Raw genomic sequence first — 19,622 nt, 5'->3', positions numbered from 1 at the left:
GGTAAAAAGGTAACATGAACAGCGGGGTGTTTTTCTGTTTGTTGTGGGTGCCTCATTTCCCTGGTTGCTGAATGATGGTGGATGTGTACGCTTGGAGAACATTTACCTGCATCGTGAGTTAATTAGATCTTTTGTACTAGAATTAGTTCAAGGGACTAAAACAGTGTCACTGTAGCCACGCCTATTTTTATGCTTTATGGAGCATGTAATGGCCTTGTAGCATGTGACAAAACGTGAAGAGTTATGATCGTGTAGTCACATGGCATCCTTTTAGTTCTATATTTGTGGCTGGTGGGGGGATGGTAATATGTTGGCTGTACACACGCACACATTGTGGGGTAGCAGGAAATACTATTTGTTTTTCCTAATAGGAACTTAAAGAAACTGATGTTTTATGAAAGACTAACCTATTTTAACTGGAACTGTGGAGTGCTTGCTCTAGTTAATTTATGAAAACAAGCATCAATTTAAAAATGAACTCTGTTGCATATGATGTGAATCAGTTTGGGTTTTTCTTTCACCAGCAATGTTCTGGGACTTTCTGGTGGCCCTGGGATTTTCTGATGGCTCTGTGAGCTGTTATGTTGAGTATGGGATAGTCTTGGGTTTGACCCCCAGTGTCCCAGTTTCGACCAGAGCAGCTGTTGGGGCCATAAAATTCACCTCTGATTTGAAATCATGTTGTGAGCTTGCAGGCTTGGCTAAGGTATTCCTCTAGCCAAATATCCTGTCGCTGCTCATTGTCACGTCCCCCACACAGTTACCAGAGGAGCTTTATCACATTGAGTTGCTTTCTTGAGCTGAGAAACTGGGATGATAAGCTGAGACTGGTGTGAAACAGTGCAATGGAGAACTGAGTAAATTACTGCCATAGTCAAGGTGTGGTGGGGGCAATATACAATACATATATATGTATTTCATGGACCATGGAAGTGACAGCACTTTGACCTAGAAATATTAACAAGTAAATCTTTGCCAAAATCCTGATAAATGAAAGGGATAAATATATTTTCAAAACAAACAGATTATACTGAGTTTGTACTGTACCATTCCTTTGGTTTACTGTCAGTGCTATGTAACTTTGCTTAATCAGTTTCTGTTTGGTTTATCTAGATGTGTTGAAAGAACCGGATGGCTGCGTAGGCTCAGAGGTAATTCATCTGTTTTTCTACGCTTCTTCAACATGCATCATAACTGCAGAGCCTGTAGTATCTTTCTAAGCCTGAGAGCATGCAATTATCTGTTTGTGTATCCTGGGGGTAGAATGACATTCCTATGGCTGGCTCATACGTTGTAAATTAACTTTGCACCTAGGTTTGACATAAATATAACTAGGCGTGTTTTGAGAATTTTGTACGATGTTGTACCTGCGAGAGAGTTCAAGTCTATTTTTGTGGTGTGAACCCAACTTGTTTAAGGTGACTAGACATCCCGGTTTTGCCAGAATAGTGCTGATTTTTCATTAAATGTTCCAATGTCCAGATAATTTCTTAAGAATAGTTCAAATGTCTTGGATTTGACTGTTCCCCTTTTTGTCAAATATAAGCTCAGTCTGCCAGAGAGAAAAGATTTGTGTGAAATTTCATCCTCCTTTGTGTAAACACCCATCAGGTTGCATTGTAAGCAGCAGACCTGTAGCCCTCCACTCACTGCCCCCTGATGTCTCCAAGGGAGTTGGCACTACCAGTCTGGTGCCGAGGGCTCCATTGCTGATGACATAGGAATAGGGTTGTCAAATCTGGCTGGACATATTTTGGGTGATGTCATCATATGAGCTCCCACCTTTAGCTGCCCCTTCCCCAGGCTCTTGCCATTGGTCACCTAACATGTCAATCATTCCTGAGTCCAATCTTCCCACAGCTTTTCAATGTGTCATGGGTTTGAGTTTTGAAAACCTGATCATACTATTATTAAAGGTCAGTAGGAATATGTGAAGAGGTACCCTAAGATTAGGAGAAGCAACTTCAACGGTCTTTTTTGGTGGCAACAGGTTCCCCTATGTTGGATTTTTCTACCGCGTAGTATTATGGAACTTGTGCTTGTGAATAAACTGTTGACTTTAACTTTCTAAATCTGCAGTTCCTCATTTTTAGAGTTACTACGAATGGTGCTTATGATTATTATCCTTCCACATTTGGCTATGCTTCAATGCATGCCACTAAAACGGAGAAACTGCCCACTTAATTACTTTTGAGAGTTTGTTAAGCATAGTTGATTGCTGTGTTTACCAACATAACAGTCTACATTTAAAAAAATATTTAAATGGCTGTGAAGCATTTCTAGTTGTCCTGACAATATAAAAGGTACTATACAAATATAATCAAAACAGAAAATGCTGGGAAATTTCAGCAGGGCTGAGAAACAGTTAACATTTTGAGTCCAATAGGACTGTTAGGAACACAACAACACATTTATTCATAGAATTCCTAGTGTAGAAGGAGGCCATTTGGCCCATTGAGCCTGCACTGACATCAATCCCACCCACACCCTATCCCCATACTGTATTTACCCTGCTAATCCCCTAACATGAAGGGACAATTTAGCATGGCCAATCCACCTAACCTGCACATCTTTGGAGTGTGGGAGATGTTGCCTAGTTCATTTGTTCCCAATGAACTGCCTTAAATAGATGTTATGTGGGCTCTGCAGAGGAATGTGTAAATAAAGAAACCGCAAAAAAATTTGGAAGTGAGTTCAGTGAAAAATTCTACCAGTCATGGTCTGTTGGTGATAGAGTGCCTTCCTGCTCAATCATTACAAAAAATTGAAATGAATAAAACACACATTAAAATTATTTCTGAGTAACTATTTTTCACTTTGTGTCACAGGTTGGGATACCAATCAGTGGGGAACTTCCTGCATTAGTACAACAGTTCATGGAGGAGAAAATTCAGACCACGATGGTATGTAAAAACTGCCTGTTATAATCCAGAAAGCCAACTGATGTAGGATAGAACTGGAGCCAATTTTTACACTTTATAAGCATTTACTTAGAGATACAGATTATAACATGCACCTCCTAACCCAACCACCATAGTTTGTCTGTTCCTACATATAGGGGCAACAAGTGGATCCCATGCCCAACGCCTGCATATACAATAGTTGACTAGCATTAATATACAAATTAACAGATTCCTTTCTATCTCGTCAAATAATAATTAAAGTTTATATGCACAACCAACATTTCAAAATGAATTAAATCAAAGCACCCAATATTTTGTTCAAAGCATTATATTCCAGGATGTCTCTCTTCTAGGACTCCTAATAATTTTTCAAACATGCATTACTTTTTGTAAAACCATCTGACTAGTTGATAACTTGCACCCAGATTTCCCTTTTCTCCAGCAGTTGTTTCAACTTAGCAAGACTAATCCGTAACCTTTTCTCAGTGTACATTATCCCACAGTGAATAGATGTCTACATAACGTCCAATGGTTACATTCACTTCAACATGCCTAATGTACGGAGTCTCATTTAAAATATTTGCCAAATAGATTCCCATATTTGCTGTCTCCACAAGATGGAGTTTCAGCAGCCAAAGTACTTTTAACAATCATTTTTACTTTACTTCCCAATCAAAAGTATAGCAATTCCTGCTCTGATCTAAGAGAAATATTATGAAACCAGTTGCACTAGGATACCCATCAGAAAGATTAGCATGTGAAGCATCGCTAAAAATGAATGGGTCACTCAAGGGTGGGAACTTAAATATATATTTATCCAGGCTGATGTTTTAAAATACTTGATTTGCCCTTAAGACAGTCTCTATTTTATGGTGTTTTATTGTAGTACTTAATTCCAATACATCAAAAGTAATACCTGATCCAATGTGAGTGCACAACTGGATTAACTGACTAATCAAGCTTCACAATTGCTCCATCTCTTTGGAAGAAATAACTTTCTGTTAGGCCTGAATATGACTAATCGGGATGGAAGTAACACTCTCTAAATAGAATTGTTGGTTTAGAGCTATTCCAGACCGAATTTGCTTGATATCTAAACTAATAGATTTAAAAAGCCACACAAGCCTAACTCCCAATTTTAAATTTTACTCCAATCTTTATTAATAATACAGTTTTCAAATTCCTTCGTACCTCCCAGTATGACATCAACATACGTCCCGAAGGTGCCAGAGATGGTTCCTTTATGAAGCCCATAAAACCTTGCAGGGACTGCTTTTAGCTGAACGCAACCTATTTTCAGCTAAATGGATCTCTCAGAAAAATGCAACACCCTGAAGGCATCACTAAGACTATAGACATTTTTTTAGTGTCTATGGTTTTCCTATGGGCGGATTCAGAAAGACTTCTCTGAAAAGTATTGCCCTGCAGAAACGTGCCTTTTGTGTTGATTGTCCTACTCTCATAGATATGTGGCTTAAGAATAAAAAGATTTGTAAGTTTACTTTACCAGCTGTGAGAGAATTCACACCATCATCTGAATCTCACGGTCACTCTGAAACTCCTCGCAACTAGCCCCTAGCCTCAGATGTTTTGCCTGAAGTCCTATCTACGCTGACTTTTCAGTGTATATTCACCAGTGTAACAATGCTGACTGACCTTATTTCAGAATACATTTTAAATTCTCTCAAACTATCTAACTCCCTTTGTTTTGTCTCTTATTCCTTCATTCTCAAGTTTATTGGCAGCCACCAAAACTTCACGGGCAAGAGAATGTCTACTGATTCTGTTGTGAGATTGTTCTATGCCCTTTAATTGTCTAACCTATTCAAGCTTTGCCCTCTTTCCACTTCTGTGTCTGTTGGAATTACTGCTGCAAGATCTCACTCTTACACTGTCAGAGGTTCTTTCAGCAGTCACTTCTGGACTCACTATCATTGTGCTTTCTTTCTGCTTCCTTGCCCTGTGCTGCCAGTTTATGGGCCTCGCTTCTTGGCCATCAGCATGAAAATTCAACCAATATGTGAACTTGTCAGGAGGATTTCCTGCACGTTGCATAGTTGTTGAATCCCACCATTCAATAGACCCACCTGGAATATATGTCACCCTGAGTACCCACTCTGGATAATTGATCTGTGAATGTGATAGCTCTGTCATGTGTTCTCTGATCCAGCCCCTGATCTACTGCCTTTCAGAACTCTCATAACAAAGCACATGAACATAAAAGGGTAGAATCCCTACAGTGCAGGAGGAGACTATTCGGCCCATCGGGTCTGCACCGACAACAATCCCATCTAGGTCCTATACCCATAACCCCACTAATCCCTATAACCTATGCATCCCGGGACACTAAGGGGCAATTTAGCATGGCCAATGCACCTAACCCGCACGTCTTTGGACTGTGGGAGGAAACCCACGCAGACACGGTGGGGAATGTGCAAACTCCACACAGACAGTGACCCCAGTCGGGAATCAAACCCAGGCCCCTGGAGCTGTGAGGCAGCAGTGCTACCCAGTGTGCCACCGTGCTGGTGCCCCATTTATTTCTATCACCTGTTCAGAGTCTGGGATTTTGTCATTAACTCCAATTGTTTGTGAGGAAAGAATCCCAGCCATAATAGTTCCATTGCCATGTTTGATAAGTATTGTTTTACAATCACAATCGTACCAGTGCCTTTCCATTCTCAATTACCCTCCCTTTGATAATGCATCAGGTTTCCTGAATTAAGTTTTGTTTTAGGTGGCCTTTTATGATGCCACAATAATCTCCACATTTTCTCTCCGATCTTTCTTTAAAGCCTGCCCACCTGCACATAAGGCAGCGAAATTTGCAAGAATAAATGCAACAAATTGTAATACCTGAAACAAAAATGCAAAATGCAGGATAAACTCAGCACATCTGGCATTTTCATTATCCAGCATTTTCTGTTAGAGTCCCAGATTTCCAGCATCCACTGTTTTTGCTTTTTTAAAATTGTAATTACCTTCTAGAGCAGGAAGATGGTCTCTCAGAATAGAAGGCAATCTGGGATTTTGCCCACAGGCTAATTGATGGGGACTATATCCTCCAACTAAATTCTTTGCATGAACTGCCCATGCCAGGTCTCTGTTGTTTTGGGTATGCCAGATCTGTTGCCAACTTGCAGTCTGGCTGATTGGCTAATATTTTATACAACAAACAATTGATGATCATGATTTTTTTCATAAAGTCAATTGCTGAGAAGACTTTCAGCTACAGTCCTCATGATCATGATGTTTATATTTGCATATATGTCTCTGAACTGGTATATTCAACTCCATTGTCAATCCGAAATATCGCTGGTATCCCATGTTTGTTCCCAACTGTTTCTCCATGATTCTGTCTATGATAATCCTTATGTCTTTGCTACTCTATGTATTATTGGAGAAAGACTAAATCTCGTTGCCAGGTCTATAAGCTATAGGATGAAAATATTTTTGTCTTTGAAGATACCTTTACATCCATACAAACTACCTCATTAAAATCACATGCTAATGCAAAGCTTGCAATAGGACTTCTTCAACCTTATCTGTCTTTTAGCAGGACTTATAACCTTTGTCAAATTGCCTACATATCTTTTTTGTTTTAATTCTTAGTATCTGATGTCATTATTGCTTAACACTGAGAAGCATCAGGTTTTGTTAAGGGGATCTGATTTGCACAATTTGCACTTATTTTCTGTCATTTTTCACAACTACCACAAGGACTTTAGTTTTCGGTTTGAAATTTGTTTCTTAGTTTCCAGCCTTGGCAATCGTTCTCTGCTACTATGTTATAATGTGGAGATGCCGGCGTTGGACTGGGGTGAATACAGTGAGAGTTTTAACAACACCAGATTAAAGTCACTTTAACCTGGTGTTGTTAAAACTCTTACTATGTTATAATCCAGAAGGCTAGGTGGTGGAGGTTAGAACTCGAGATAGCTAGTGGTGTACCTCAGGGGTCAGTGCTGGGACCACAACTTTTCACAATATACATCAATGATTTGGAGGAAGGAACTGAAGGCACTGTGCTAAGTTTGCAGATGATACAAAGATATGTAGAGGGACAGGTAGTATTGAGGAAGCATGGGGGCTGCAGAAGGACTTGGACAGGTTAGGAGAGTGGGCAAAGAAGTGGCAGATGGAATACAATGTGGAAAAGTGTGAGGTTATGCACTTTGGAAAGAGGAATGGAGGCATAGACTATTTTCCAAATGGGAAAATGCTTAGGAAATCAGAAACACAAAGGGATTTGGGAGTCATTGTTCAAGATTCTCTTAAGGTTAACGTGCAGGTTCAGTCGGCAGTTAGGAAGGCATATGCAATGTTAGCATGAATGTCGAGAGGGCTAGAATACAAGAACCGGATGTACTTCTGAGGCTGTATAAGGCTCTGGTCAGATCCCATTTGGAGTATTGTGAGCAGTTTTGGGCCCCATATCTAAGGATGTGCTGGCCTTGGAAAGGGTCCAGAGGAGGTTCACAAGAATGATCCCTGGAATTAAGAGCTTGTTGTGTGAGGAACGGTTGAGAACTTTGGGTCTGTATTCGTTGGAGTTTAGAAGGATGAGGGGGGATCTTATTGAAACTTACAGGATACTGTGAGGCCTGGATAGAGTGAATGTGGAAAAACTAGAACCAGAGGGCATAACCTCAGGCTGAAGGGACGTTCCTTTAAAACAGAGATGAGGAGGGATTTCTTCAGCCAGAGAGTGGTGTATCTGTGGAACTCTTTGCCGCAGAAGGCTGTGGAGGCCAGGTCATTGAGTGTCTTTAAGACAGAGATAGATAGGTTCTTGATTAATAAGGGGATCAGGGGTTATGGGGAAAAGGCAGGAGAATGGGGATGAGAAAAATATCAGCCATGATTGAATGGCGGAGCAGACTCGATGGGCCGAGTGGCCTAATTCTGCTCCTATGTCTTATGGTCTTATAACCTTTACATGCTTTGAAAAATTTATTTGCAGAGAGAAACATTCTAGACATGTACTTCCAAACCCAATCCGTACAGGTTCAGTCTGTCCCTACATCTGGGAGTACAAATGAATTCCTGTAATGGCTGTTGATTGAATGCAATTAATTTCAAATTATATTATTAACATGCTTGGCTTGCAGGAGGAAAAGATTGAACTTAATTGCCCTATTTTGGTTCCCTTGTATGTCTCATTGCGCCATATAGCATTGAAAGAGGCCATTCAACCCACTGTGCCTGTGCTGGCTCTTTGAAAGGATTATTCAGTTAGTTCCACTCCTCTGTTTTCTTCCACACACCTTTACGTTTTTCTCTTTTAAGTAGCTGTTAAATTTGCTTTTGAAGGTTTCTGTTGAATCTACTTCCACCACCCTGTCAGGTGGTGTCTTCCAAGTCATAATTCACTATTCAAAGCAAAACCTCAACTGCTCTCCTTTTTGCCATTTATGTCCTCTGGTTAACAGCCCTCCTGCTAGTGGAACCAGTTTCTCTCTAATGACTTGAATCAAATCTCTCCTGTCCCAAAGCTTTATCATTCAGTCAGATGGGGGAGAAGGTCTTGCATCTGGACTTGTCGACACGTTCTGATTGTGATTGGTCGGAAGGTGCTATTTTTCAGATGGTACTGTAGTAGAGTAAATTTTCTCTCACAGGCTGGACCAGTGCATTAAGAATGTGATCTATTCAGGGAAAGGACATATTTGTCGACTCCTTACTTAAAAATAAAATCAGCTGTATTCGGACATCAGGCAATGTCTCCCTCAGTTGGTTCTGTAAAGTTGTATACCAGCTTAGACTGCGGAATTGTATCTCCAAACCACATTTCCTGCCCGCTAGTCAAGTGGGAGGTGGAGTGGCATCCGCAAAATATCCACTCTGGAATCCCGTAGGAGGGGAGTGAACATGCAGGGTAGAGTTCTGGGCAATGAATACAGTTGACCCAATCCAGGCTGTCAATGCTTTTGTAACCTGGTTAGGTTCATGCTCTTCATGAAAGTAATGCAGCCCCACGTGTCTTACCTGTCTGCAGTAACCATTGGTTACTCTTGCTTTTTGTCACTAAAGTAGCTTCTTGTCATAGTGGTATTTGGGATAGATCACACTGTCCTGTCAGAGCGTGAATGGAGTATCTAGGATTGTTTTTCATTTTGTCTGCCCCCATTATTTGCAGATTCTGGATTTGACTTTGGTGGTGATGACAGGGTGCTTTAATATTTGAATCACAAAGTGGTATATGAATAGAATATTAACATTGCAGCTAAATTAATTGTCCTTTATTCCACCATTCTTCACACTGTTTCAACCACCTTTTCAGTGACCTTGCCCCTCTTTCATTCTCTTTCCTCCTCTCCCAATTTGCATTTGAGTTTCCACTCAGGCCAATCCAAATGCTGCAACAATTCAGTGCTGATTTTGCCTTGATATAGCTGGTGAATTGCTATTGGGAAGTTTGGGTCATCTGAGCTTTTTCAGTAGGATAAATAGAGGTGACAGGAATGGAGCAGTTTCATGGCACAAAGGAGACCGTGGGTAACTCTCCTTCCAAACAGCATTCCCTAAAATGTGCATGTGTTGCTACTCCTAGGTGGAAGGAACAGTGGTATTTATGAAGCAAATGGGATGGAGTAGGCAGGATGACAGCTGCATTGCATCTAACAAGCCATCCACATTCCTCCAAGCAATAAGTCCAGAATATGAAGATCCCTGGGACATCCATAACATTTTATACCAATTTCAATTTAGAATTTATTATTTACTGTTGAGTTGTATCTCTCAAATAGAAAATACACAAAGGTTAGATAAACCAGTACGCAGATGTAGGCTGAATCACTGAACAACAATTGGGAGTCTTAAAATGTTAGGTTTCATCAGAATTACAATATATCCAGTGCAACCCCGCTATATTTCCATTTACATTGAGGCACTTATCAACATTCGTGATGGTTTTGAAAACTTTTGAGCATTTAATTAAGGACTAGAATCATAGAATCCGTACAGTGCAGAAGGAGGCCATTCGGCCCATCGAGTCTGCACTAACCACAATCCCACCCGGGCCCTATCCCCGTAACCCTATATATTTACCCTGCTAATCCCCCTGACACAGGTCAATTTAGCATAGCCAATCAACCTAACCCGCACATCTTTGGAGTGTGGGAGGAAATCGGTGCACCCGGAGGAAACCCACGCAGACATGGGGAGAATGTGCAAACTCCTCATAGACAGTCACCCGAGGCCGGAATTGAATCTGGTCCCTGGCGCTGTAAGGCAGCAGTGCTAACCACTATGCCACCGGGCTGCCAGACTAGTTGAGAATTAACCTACAGTCAGGCAGGGTAGAAAGCGTCTGGTCTGATGAAGGTTAAAATCTGGGGAAATAGTGAATGCTTGAGGATGACTTAAGTGGTGCCAGTGAGGGAATACTCAGTGTGGGGCTACATATTTGTGATGTCAGTAGAACTTGGATATTTAGACTAGGCTGATTATGAATAGCGTGATATATTTTGGAAGGAAGAATGATGAGAGGCAGTACAAACTAAGCTACAAATTTTAAACCGGGTGCAGGAATGAAAAACCCTGTGAGTTTATGTACAATATTTGACGGTGGCAGGGCGAGGCAGAAAGCTTCTTTCAAAAAAAAGTATTTGGATCCCTGGACTTTATAGAAACATAAAACAAGGAAATGACTTTATTAAAGAACAGTTAAACCTCAGCTGGAGTATTGTGACCACTTGAGTAATTCCAAGGCGGGAGAGGAGGTATGGAAATTTCCTAGAATATTGTCCGGGTTGATTATTAGTTATGTGGAGAAAATTGAGAAATTGGGGTTGCTCTAAAATAAGAGAAGGTTCGGGAGGGAGATTTAATGGAAATGTTCAAAATTATGAAAGGTTTTGATCGAGTAAGTAAGGAGAAACTGTTTCCACTTGCAGAAGCATCAATAGATTTAAGGTAATTGGTGAAAAAACTGGGGAAATGAGAATATTCTTTGTGCAATGTGCTAGGTTGTGTTGCTTGAAAGGGTAGTGGAAGGAGGGTCCAGTAGTAACCCTCAAAAGGGGAATAGGAGGTATATTTTAAAAGAAAATTGTAAAACTGAGCAAAGAGCAGGAGAGTAGGACTATCAAAAGGAAGACAGGTCAAAGTGACCATAGGCCCCTTAGAAAATGAATCTGGGGAGATAGTTTTGGGGAACAAGGAAATGGCAAAGGCTTATATTTTGCATCACTCTTTATGGTGGAGGATACTTTGAACATCCCATTAATACTAAAGAATGTGGGGGAGGAATTAAGTATCATCACTCGAGGATTAGTGTTAGACAAACTAATGGGGCTAAAGACAGATAAGTCCCCTGGCCCTGATGGCTTGCATCCTAAGATCCTCAAAGAAGTAGCTACAGAGATGGTGGATGCATTCGTTGTAATTTTCCAAAAATCCTTGGATGCTGGAGAAGTACCACCGAAGGATTGAAAAACTACCAATATGGCACCCACATTCAAAAAGGAAGCAAAAAAATCAGGTAACTATAGGCCGATTAGCCTAACATCTGTTGTTGGAAAAATGTTGGAATCAGCTATTAAGGAAATGATAGCACATTTGGAAAATCATAATCTAATCGAGCAGAGTCAGCACGGCTTCATGAAAGGGAAATCGTATCTGACTAATTTATTAGAGATTTTCGAGGAAGCCTCAACCAGAGTGGATAGAAGGGATCCAGTAGATGCATTGTATTTGGACTTCCAGAAGGTATTTGACAAGGTAGCTCACAAAAGGTTAAGCCATAAGATAAGAGCCCATGGTGTTGGAGGTAGTATATTGGCATGGATAGAGAATTGGCTAATGGGCAGGAAACACCGAGTGGGGATAAGGGTTTTTTTTTCAGGTCGGCGACCTGTAACCAATGGGGTTCCACAGGGATCAGTGCTGGGACTGTAACTGCTTGCAATATAAATGACTTGGAGGAAGGAAGCGAATGTACTGTAGCCAAATTTGTAGTTGACACAGAAATAGGTGGAAAGGCAAGTTGCGAGAGGGATATAAACAGTTTACAAAGAGATAGTGATAGGTTAAGTAAGTGGGCAAAAAGTTGGCAAATGGAGTATTATGTGGGAAAATGAGAAGTTGTTCATTTTAGGAGAACAAAAGAGTATTATTTAACTGGAGAAAAACTGCAGAAAGCTGCAACACGGTGCAGTGGCACAGTATTTAGCACTGCTGCCTCACAGCTCCAGGGACCCGGGTTCGATTCCCAGCTTGGGTCACTGTCTGTGTGGAGTCTGCATGTTCTCCCCGTGTCTGCATGGGTTTCCTCCGGGTGCTCCGGTTTCCTCCCACAGTTGGAAAGACGTGCCGGTTAGGTACATTGGTCACCCTAAATTCTCCCTCAGAGTACCCGAACAGGTGCCGGAGTATGGCGACTAGGGGATTTTCACAGTAACTTCATTGCAGAGTTAATGTGAGCCTACTTCTGACATTAATAAACTTTACCACAAAGGGACTTGAGGGTACTTGTGTACGAAATACAGATAGCTAACACAGGTGCAGCAGGTAATCAGGAGGGCTAATGGAATGTTGGCCCTTATTTCAAGGGGTTGGAGTACGAGTAGGGAAGTCTTGCTGCAACTGTACCAGGTACAGGGACTTATTAGGGAGAGTCAACATGGCTTTGTGCATGGCAGGTCATGTTTAACCAATCTATTACAGTTTTTCGAGGAGGTTACCAGGAAAGTGGATGAAGGGAAGGCAGTGGATGTTGTCTACATGGACTTCAGTAAGGCCTTTGACAAGGTCCCGCATGGGAGGTTAGTTAGGAAGGTTCAGTCGCTAGGTATACATGGAGAGGTAGTAAATTGGATTAGACATTGGCTCAATGGAAGAAGCCAGAGAGTGGTAGTGGAGGATTGCTTCTCTGAGTGGAGGCCTGTGACTAGTGGTGTGCCACAGGGATCAGTGCTGGGTCCATTGTTGTTTGTAATCTATATCAATGATTTGGATGATAATGTGGTAAATTGGATCAGCAAATTTGCTGATGATACAAAGATTGGAGGTGTAGTGGACAGTGAGGAAGGTTTTCAAAGCTTGCAGAGGGATTTGGACCAGCTAGAAAAATGGGCTGGAAAATGGCAGATGGAGTTTAATGCAGACAAGTGTGAGGTATTGCACTTTGGAAGGACAAACCAAGGTAGAACACTGAAGAGTGCAGTAGAACAGAGGGATCTGGGAATACAGATACATAATTCCCTAAAAGTGGCGTCACAGGTAGATAGGGTCGTAAAGAGTGCTTTTGGTACATTGGCCTTTATAAATCAAAGTATTGAGTATAAGAGTTGGAATATTATGGTGAGGTTGTATAAGACATTGGTGAGGCCGAATTTAGAGTATTGTGTGCAGTTTTGGTCACCTAATTACAGGAAGGATATTGATAAGGTTGAAAGAGTGCAGAGAAGGTTTACAGGGATGTTGCCAGGACTTGAGAAACTGCGTTATAGAGAAAGGTTGAATAGGTTAGGACTTTATTCCCTGGAGCGTAGAAGAATGAGGGGAGATTTGATAGAGGTGTATAAAATTATGATGGGTAATGATAGAGTGAATGCAAGCAGGCTTTTTCCACTGAGGCTAAGGGAGAAATAAACTAGAAGACATGGGTTAAGGGTGAAGTGGGAAAAGTTTAAAGGGAATATTAGGGGGGGCTTCTTCACACAGAGTGTTGGGAGTGTGGAATGAGCCGCCAGATGAAGTGGTGAATGTGGGCTCACTTTTAACATTTAAGAATAACTTGGACAGGTACATGGATGAGAGGGGTGTGGAGGGATATGGTCCAGGTGCAGGTCAGTGGGACTAGACAGAAAAATGGTTTGGCACAGCCAAGAAGGGCCAAAAGGCCTGTTTCTGTGCTGTAATCTTCTATGGTTCTACTGGTGAGACCACATCTGGAGTACTGTGAGCAGTTTTGGTCCTCTTATTTAAGGAAAGATATTATTTAATTGGTGGCAGTTCAGAGAAGGTTCACTAGGATGATCCCCAGTATGGAGGCATTAGCTTATGAGGAAAGGTTAAACAGGTTGAGACACTACTCATTAGAATTTAAAAGAATGAGATGACCTCATTGAAACACATAGGATTCTTAAGGGGCTGGACAGGGTAAATGCTGAGAGGATGTTTGCCCTCGAGGGAGAGTCTCGGACCAGAGGGCATAGTCTCAGAATAAAGGGGCACCAATTTAAGACTACGGAGGAGGAGAAATTTCTTCTCTCAGATGGTTGAGACTCTTTGGAACTCCTTGCCACAGAGAGCTGTGGGGGACAGAGTCCTTGTGTATATTTAAGGCTGAGATAGATTTTTGATCAGTAAGGGAATCAAGGGTTGCAGGGAAAGGGCAGGAAAGTGGGCGTTAGAAATGTTGGACCAGCTACGATCCTATTGAATGGCGGAACAGGCTCAAGGGGCCGAATGACCTATTTCTGTTCCTATTTCTTATGATCTTGTGGACTAACATGGACTCTACTTTATAGCCACCTTTGGCATGATGAGTTAAATGGCCCCTTCTATGATTTGAGCGTACCAGGTGCTCCATAGTAAACTTGAAGAATGAAAACACAACTTTTGAAAATGTCATGGTCCAATGGATAAAGGTATCTCACAGAATAGCGTCATGTCATGCAGGCCTGAATGTTTTGTTTATAATCATTTTGTGCTGTATTTGCTAAACTTAACTCGGGCTTGGATAGCGGGCTGCAATTGAACTCTGTGTTCCTGATTGCAGCAGTGGTGTCCGCATTGCAAAGTGCGTGTGAGCACTGGGGCAAACGAGGCTGGACCATCCTGTGTTGCGCCACATGATTGAATAGATTGCCAATTCCAATGTTCCAGGCTGAGACAGACAGCTGTCCACTTGAGTGAGGCATCGGATGGCAGGCGTCACTCATGGAGCCATCGTGCTCCCAGATGGAAAGCTGCGGTTGAGGGGAGCAGTAATCGACACCTAATTTTTGAACTCTTGCTCTCTGAATGTGTGGGATCATAGAACTGGAAGGCTCCTTCCATCATGGAGGAGGGAGAGAATGGGCTGGTTGGGGGGGGTGATCAGTGGTTATGGAAAATGTAGCTGTGTTGATATTAATGTGAGGGCAAAGTGTCTTTTTTAGTTAAGTGTTTTCCTTTATTTCTCCAGCTGACAGGAATGATGATTGGAGCTCTTGCTGCCATTCTTATCGTAGCAGTTATTGTGTTTTTCATCTACAGAAGAGTGAAGCAGTCAAGTAAGTATATTCCAGACTAGTGAGCTTAATTTAATGCACTGACATACACCCAGACTGCCACCCAGGTCCCATCTTTTAACCACGCTTCAGAAGTAAGATATTCCCAAATCAACACACAACTTTATTTTTTAAAATATCAGTGAACTTTTATTAATTTTCTTTTTTTCAGGACACGATTGTGGAGCAACGCAATGTTTTTGCAGACAGATATACCATCTACCATCATGTGACAGAGCACCAATAGTTAGACGATACACATGCTTCACTCCATGTTAGGGGTTGTGAGCATACTCTGAGCTATAAACAGGAAATCCGCTATCGCGCAGACTAATAAAGAACAGTGAGAAAGCCCGCCATTATTGACTAGGCGTTGTTTCTTTGTGGTAAATTATGGGTTGCCCCAAGTTTTTCTGTAAATAAATGTACCACAATTTCTTATCCTTTGTACCCTTACTGGCTAAAGAAGAGAAAATAATTGGTATAGAGTCAGTTTCTTTCCTCCCACCCGCCACCTCACTGTATTGTAATTCTGTCCATTCTAATTGATGCTGACTCTTTACAGGCGCTATTGTGGGCCCCTAATCGGAATGCAGTTATTTTGAACTGATGGGTCAATGTGCTGGTAAGCTGAGTTCACTATAGTTATCTGCCTGCAGACAGAGGATTAAATAAGGCTGAATGTCTTATGCTGAAAATCGTCATCATTGGAGGATAGAAATATAGAAAATCGGAGCAGGAATTGGCCATTTGGCCCTTTGAGCCTGCTCCGCCATTCAGTAAGACCACAACAAGCATGGCTAATCCTCTATCTTAACACCTTACTCCCGCGCTCTCCCCATACCCCAAGGATTTTGAATTGAATAAGGTTTAACTTCTGAGGATAAGGGAAGAATTGATTTGAACAGCTTGGTAAATCTTTGAGCCAACAATAGAATCACTCCAAAATTATAATAAGCACACCCAATCCCCCCCCATCACCCAGAAAAAGGGAATGATTCTGATATAGTCTGAGAGCAACTGAGGCCAGTATTGAACTTGATGAAGACCAAAAGTTACATTGAATGGCAAAATAAGATTAAAATAATAATGTCAAAGAATAGACGTAGAATTCTTTATAAAATTCATGTGATGTGAATGACACTGACAAGGTCAGCATTTGTTGTCTATCCATTTTTGCCCTTGAGTGGTGGTGATCTGATATCATGAACTATTGCAGTCCATGTGGTGTAGTTGCACCCAGAGTGTCAGTAGGAAGGGAGTTCCAGATGTTTGGCCCAACAGTGAAGGAACAACGATGTCCTTCGTATGTTAGGATGATGAGTGGTTTGGAGATGAGCTTGCAGGTGATCTTGTTCCCACGCATCTGCTGCCCTTGTAGGTGGTAGAGGTCGTGGGTTTGGAAAGTGTTGTTGAAGAAGTACTGACAAGTTTGCTGCAGTGCATGTTGTATATAGTACACTGCTACTTTTGTAAGATTGTTTGCTGTCTCATGGAGAGGCCTAAACACTCATATGGTGAAGCATTAACCGTTTGTGGTAATCTATAACTATACATATCCAAGACACTGCCATCCATGGGTGCTGTCTCCATGATTGCTCCTTCCAAATTCCCCAACACACCGTCTACTAGATCATGTGACTCTACATCATACCGTGTGAGATACTATTCTTCAATCCCACGTTAACCTTTGTTATGCTGTACACCATTTCTACTATTGCTACCACTGTGAGACATTTGGAGGGACCAAATGTTTTAGGTGGTGGATGGGGTGGTGATAAGCAGACTGCTTTCTGTGGTATCAAGCTTCTTGAGTTGTTGGAGCTGCACTCTTGACTTGTGCCTTGTAGATGGTGGACAGACTTTGGTGAGTAATTCGCCATAGAATTCCTAGCCACTGGCCTGCTCTTATAGTATTTATGTGGCTGGTCACTTTCTAGTCAGTGGTAAAGGTCTCAAAGATGTTGAGCAGAATTTCCCTATCCTGCTCGTCACAGGAATCGGAGCAGGCAGGGCACGGACCATGCAAAGGTCTGTTGACCTTGAGTGGGATCTTTAGCAAGCTTGGCTCGACAATCCCGCCCATTGATAGTGGGGAATTCAACAGTGCCATTGATTGGGGGTTGTTAGATTCCCTCTTGCTTGACATCATCATTGCTTGGGACTTGTGCGGCATGAATGATACTTGCCATTTATCAGCCCAAGACTGAATGTTGTCCAGGTCTTCCTGAATGTGGGCATGGACTGCTTCAATATCTGAGGAATCGCAATCATCAGTGAATGTCCTCACTCTGACCTTAGATGGAGGGAAGGTCACTGATGAAACAGCTGAAGATAGTTGGGTCTAGGACACTACCCTGAGGATCTCTTACAGCAGTGTTCTGGGGTTGAGATGATTGGAGTCCAACAACCACAATCATCTTTCTTTATGCTTGGAATGACTCCAACTAGAGGAGAGTTCTCCCCTGATTCTCATTGACTTCAATTTTGCCAGGACCCCTTAATACCATACATGGTCAAGTGGTGCCTTGATGTTAAGGGCAGTCATTCTCACCTTACCTCTGGAATTCAGCTTTTTGTCCAGCTTTGGACAGAATTTGCAGGGGTCTGGAGCTGAGTGCCTCTAGTGGGACCCAATATAGAAGTAATACTGGAGGATTTTGTAAGTAACACAGCTTACAGCAGGCATGTTGTGCAAACACGTTTTCCCTGTTAAAGATGATGCCAGTGCAACGTGGCAGCACTATTACAGCAGACTATTGCGTAGGGGGAATGTTCATTTGTTCTGCGTATTAACCTTTTGCCAGCTCCTCTTTGACCTGCAACTTTATCCAGAAGTTGTTAGTATAAACTGTAGAGGGAATTAGAAGAGTTTGTGTGTGCAAAAGATAACTGAACATTAACAAGGTGTTATTTACTTAATGATTTATGTTTGTTCTTGCATTCAGTGCACCTTAACAAATTGCTTACTAGTGGGCTAGTGCAGCTACTTCTGACTGGAATAAATGGAACAGTTAAGAAGCTATAACTGGCAGCTTTGAAACTGAGTTAATGGAAATGGTTATTGCGTTTTGGCTGATATAAGCTTGTTTTGAATGTGGGCATTTGAAGTGCTGGAGACTGCAGGTCAGAAAGAGTGGAAAAGACGTGGGCGGAATATTAAAAACAAAGATATGGATATGGTGGGAATATTGATGAATGCTTTGTTTGGCTTACACAGTTGGAGAAGGAAGGTAAATATCAGAGATATGGGAAGACGAGATTAGTGAGAGTGGGAATTTTGCAAGTATTAGTACAAATAGAAAATGTGAAATAAAGAAACTGGTTGGGATTGAAGTCAAGTTTCCTAATCTTTGGGCAGTTTCCATTCAAGGGTATTAAAAGAAATAAGATCAGTACTTTGGGGTTTTATATCTTTCAAAGCTTATTGGATTTGGTGATGGGACCATAGGAAGAGAGCAAACATTAAAATGTAATTCAAAAAAAGAGGCAAACCAAATAACTGCAGTGAGTTTAAAAGTTGAGAAATTGTTAGAATTTATTAATCAATAACAAAAATTTGCATCTATATATTTCTTTTAGCATAATGAAATATCCTGTCACTTCACATGAGCATTACCAGGGAAAATTAGGCACCAAGCCATAGGAAGAGACATTAGGATGAATGACCTTGGTTAAAGAGGTAGATTTTAAGGAGCATCTTAAAACAGGAGGGAGAGGTGGAGATATTTAGCTAGGGAACACCAGAACTTAGTGCCTAGGCAGCAGAAAGCGTGGCTGCCAACGTTAGGGCAAAATAAGTGGGGGATGCATAAAGAAGCAAGTGTCAGAGAAATGTAGAGAGCTCAAAGTTGTAGGGTTGAAGGATGTAATAGCGAAAGGGAGGGAGATGGCCATAGAGGCATAATCAAGGCAGTGAATGAGTGAAGCTGATTTGGATGAGCCAATAATAGTTTGCCATGGTCAACCTAGCGTAAGAATTCCCTGACAGTCAGTGAGATGGTGGATTTTCAGAAGATCTTCGCTCTCATTCCATGCAAGCAATTTTTAATTAAAATTCAGGCATGTAGAATTGAAAGCAATCTTGTGGCAAGGAGAGAGTACTGGTTATGAAGTAGAGTTGGGATTAAAGGGACATCCTTGGGCTAGTTAGATAACAAGTAGTGACCTCCAGTGTTCTGAGCCACAGCTCCAGTTTTTAAATTTCCGCCTCTGGCTCTGTGTCTCTATCTCTTTGCTTTTTTGTCTTAGTCTCTTGCATTGAAAGCTCGTTGGAAGGTATATCCAACACATAGTAAATTGAAAATATTCTAAAATTACAAAGGTATGTAGATTAAGATAGAATGATGGCAGCTGCAATTCATTATTCCTTGGTTTGAACTGAATATGAAAAGAGCACTGCAATGTAAATGGGGGAGGTGGGGAAATGGACACGCAGATTTAAGTGTTTAATTTTCTAAGTCTTTTAAAGCTAGCTCATGGGTGCAATACGTGATGA

General features: G+C 41.5%; 1 protein-coding gene across 1 annotated transcript in view; it reads left to right on the top strand.

The window, feature by feature from the left end:
- The first annotated feature begins 1,116 nt into the window (after positions 1–1,116).
- The window catches only part of pnpla7b (patatin-like phospholipase domain containing 7b), a 320,408-nt gene continuing 301,902 nt past the window's right edge, over positions 1,117–19,622 (top strand). Inside the window, exons 1-3 of the mRNA XM_078226670.1 lie at positions 1,117–1,151; positions 2,829–2,903; positions 15,040–15,127. Of these exons, the coding sequence (XP_078082796.1) occupies positions 2,877–2,903; positions 15,040–15,127 (115 nt within the window). The 5' untranslated portion in view covers positions 1,117–1,151; positions 2,829–2,876. The remainder of the gene's footprint in view (positions 1,152–2,828; positions 2,904–15,039; positions 15,128–19,622) is intronic.

This window comes from Mustelus asterias, chromosome 13 (genome assembly GCF_964213995.1).
Source record: "Mustelus asterias chromosome 13, sMusAst1.hap1.1, whole genome shotgun sequence".
NCBI lineage: Eukaryota > Metazoa > Chordata > Chondrichthyes > Carcharhiniformes > Triakidae > Mustelus > Mustelus asterias.
Note: the sequence above shows the minus strand (reverse complement) of the source record. Positions and strands in the feature narration are given on the sequence as shown.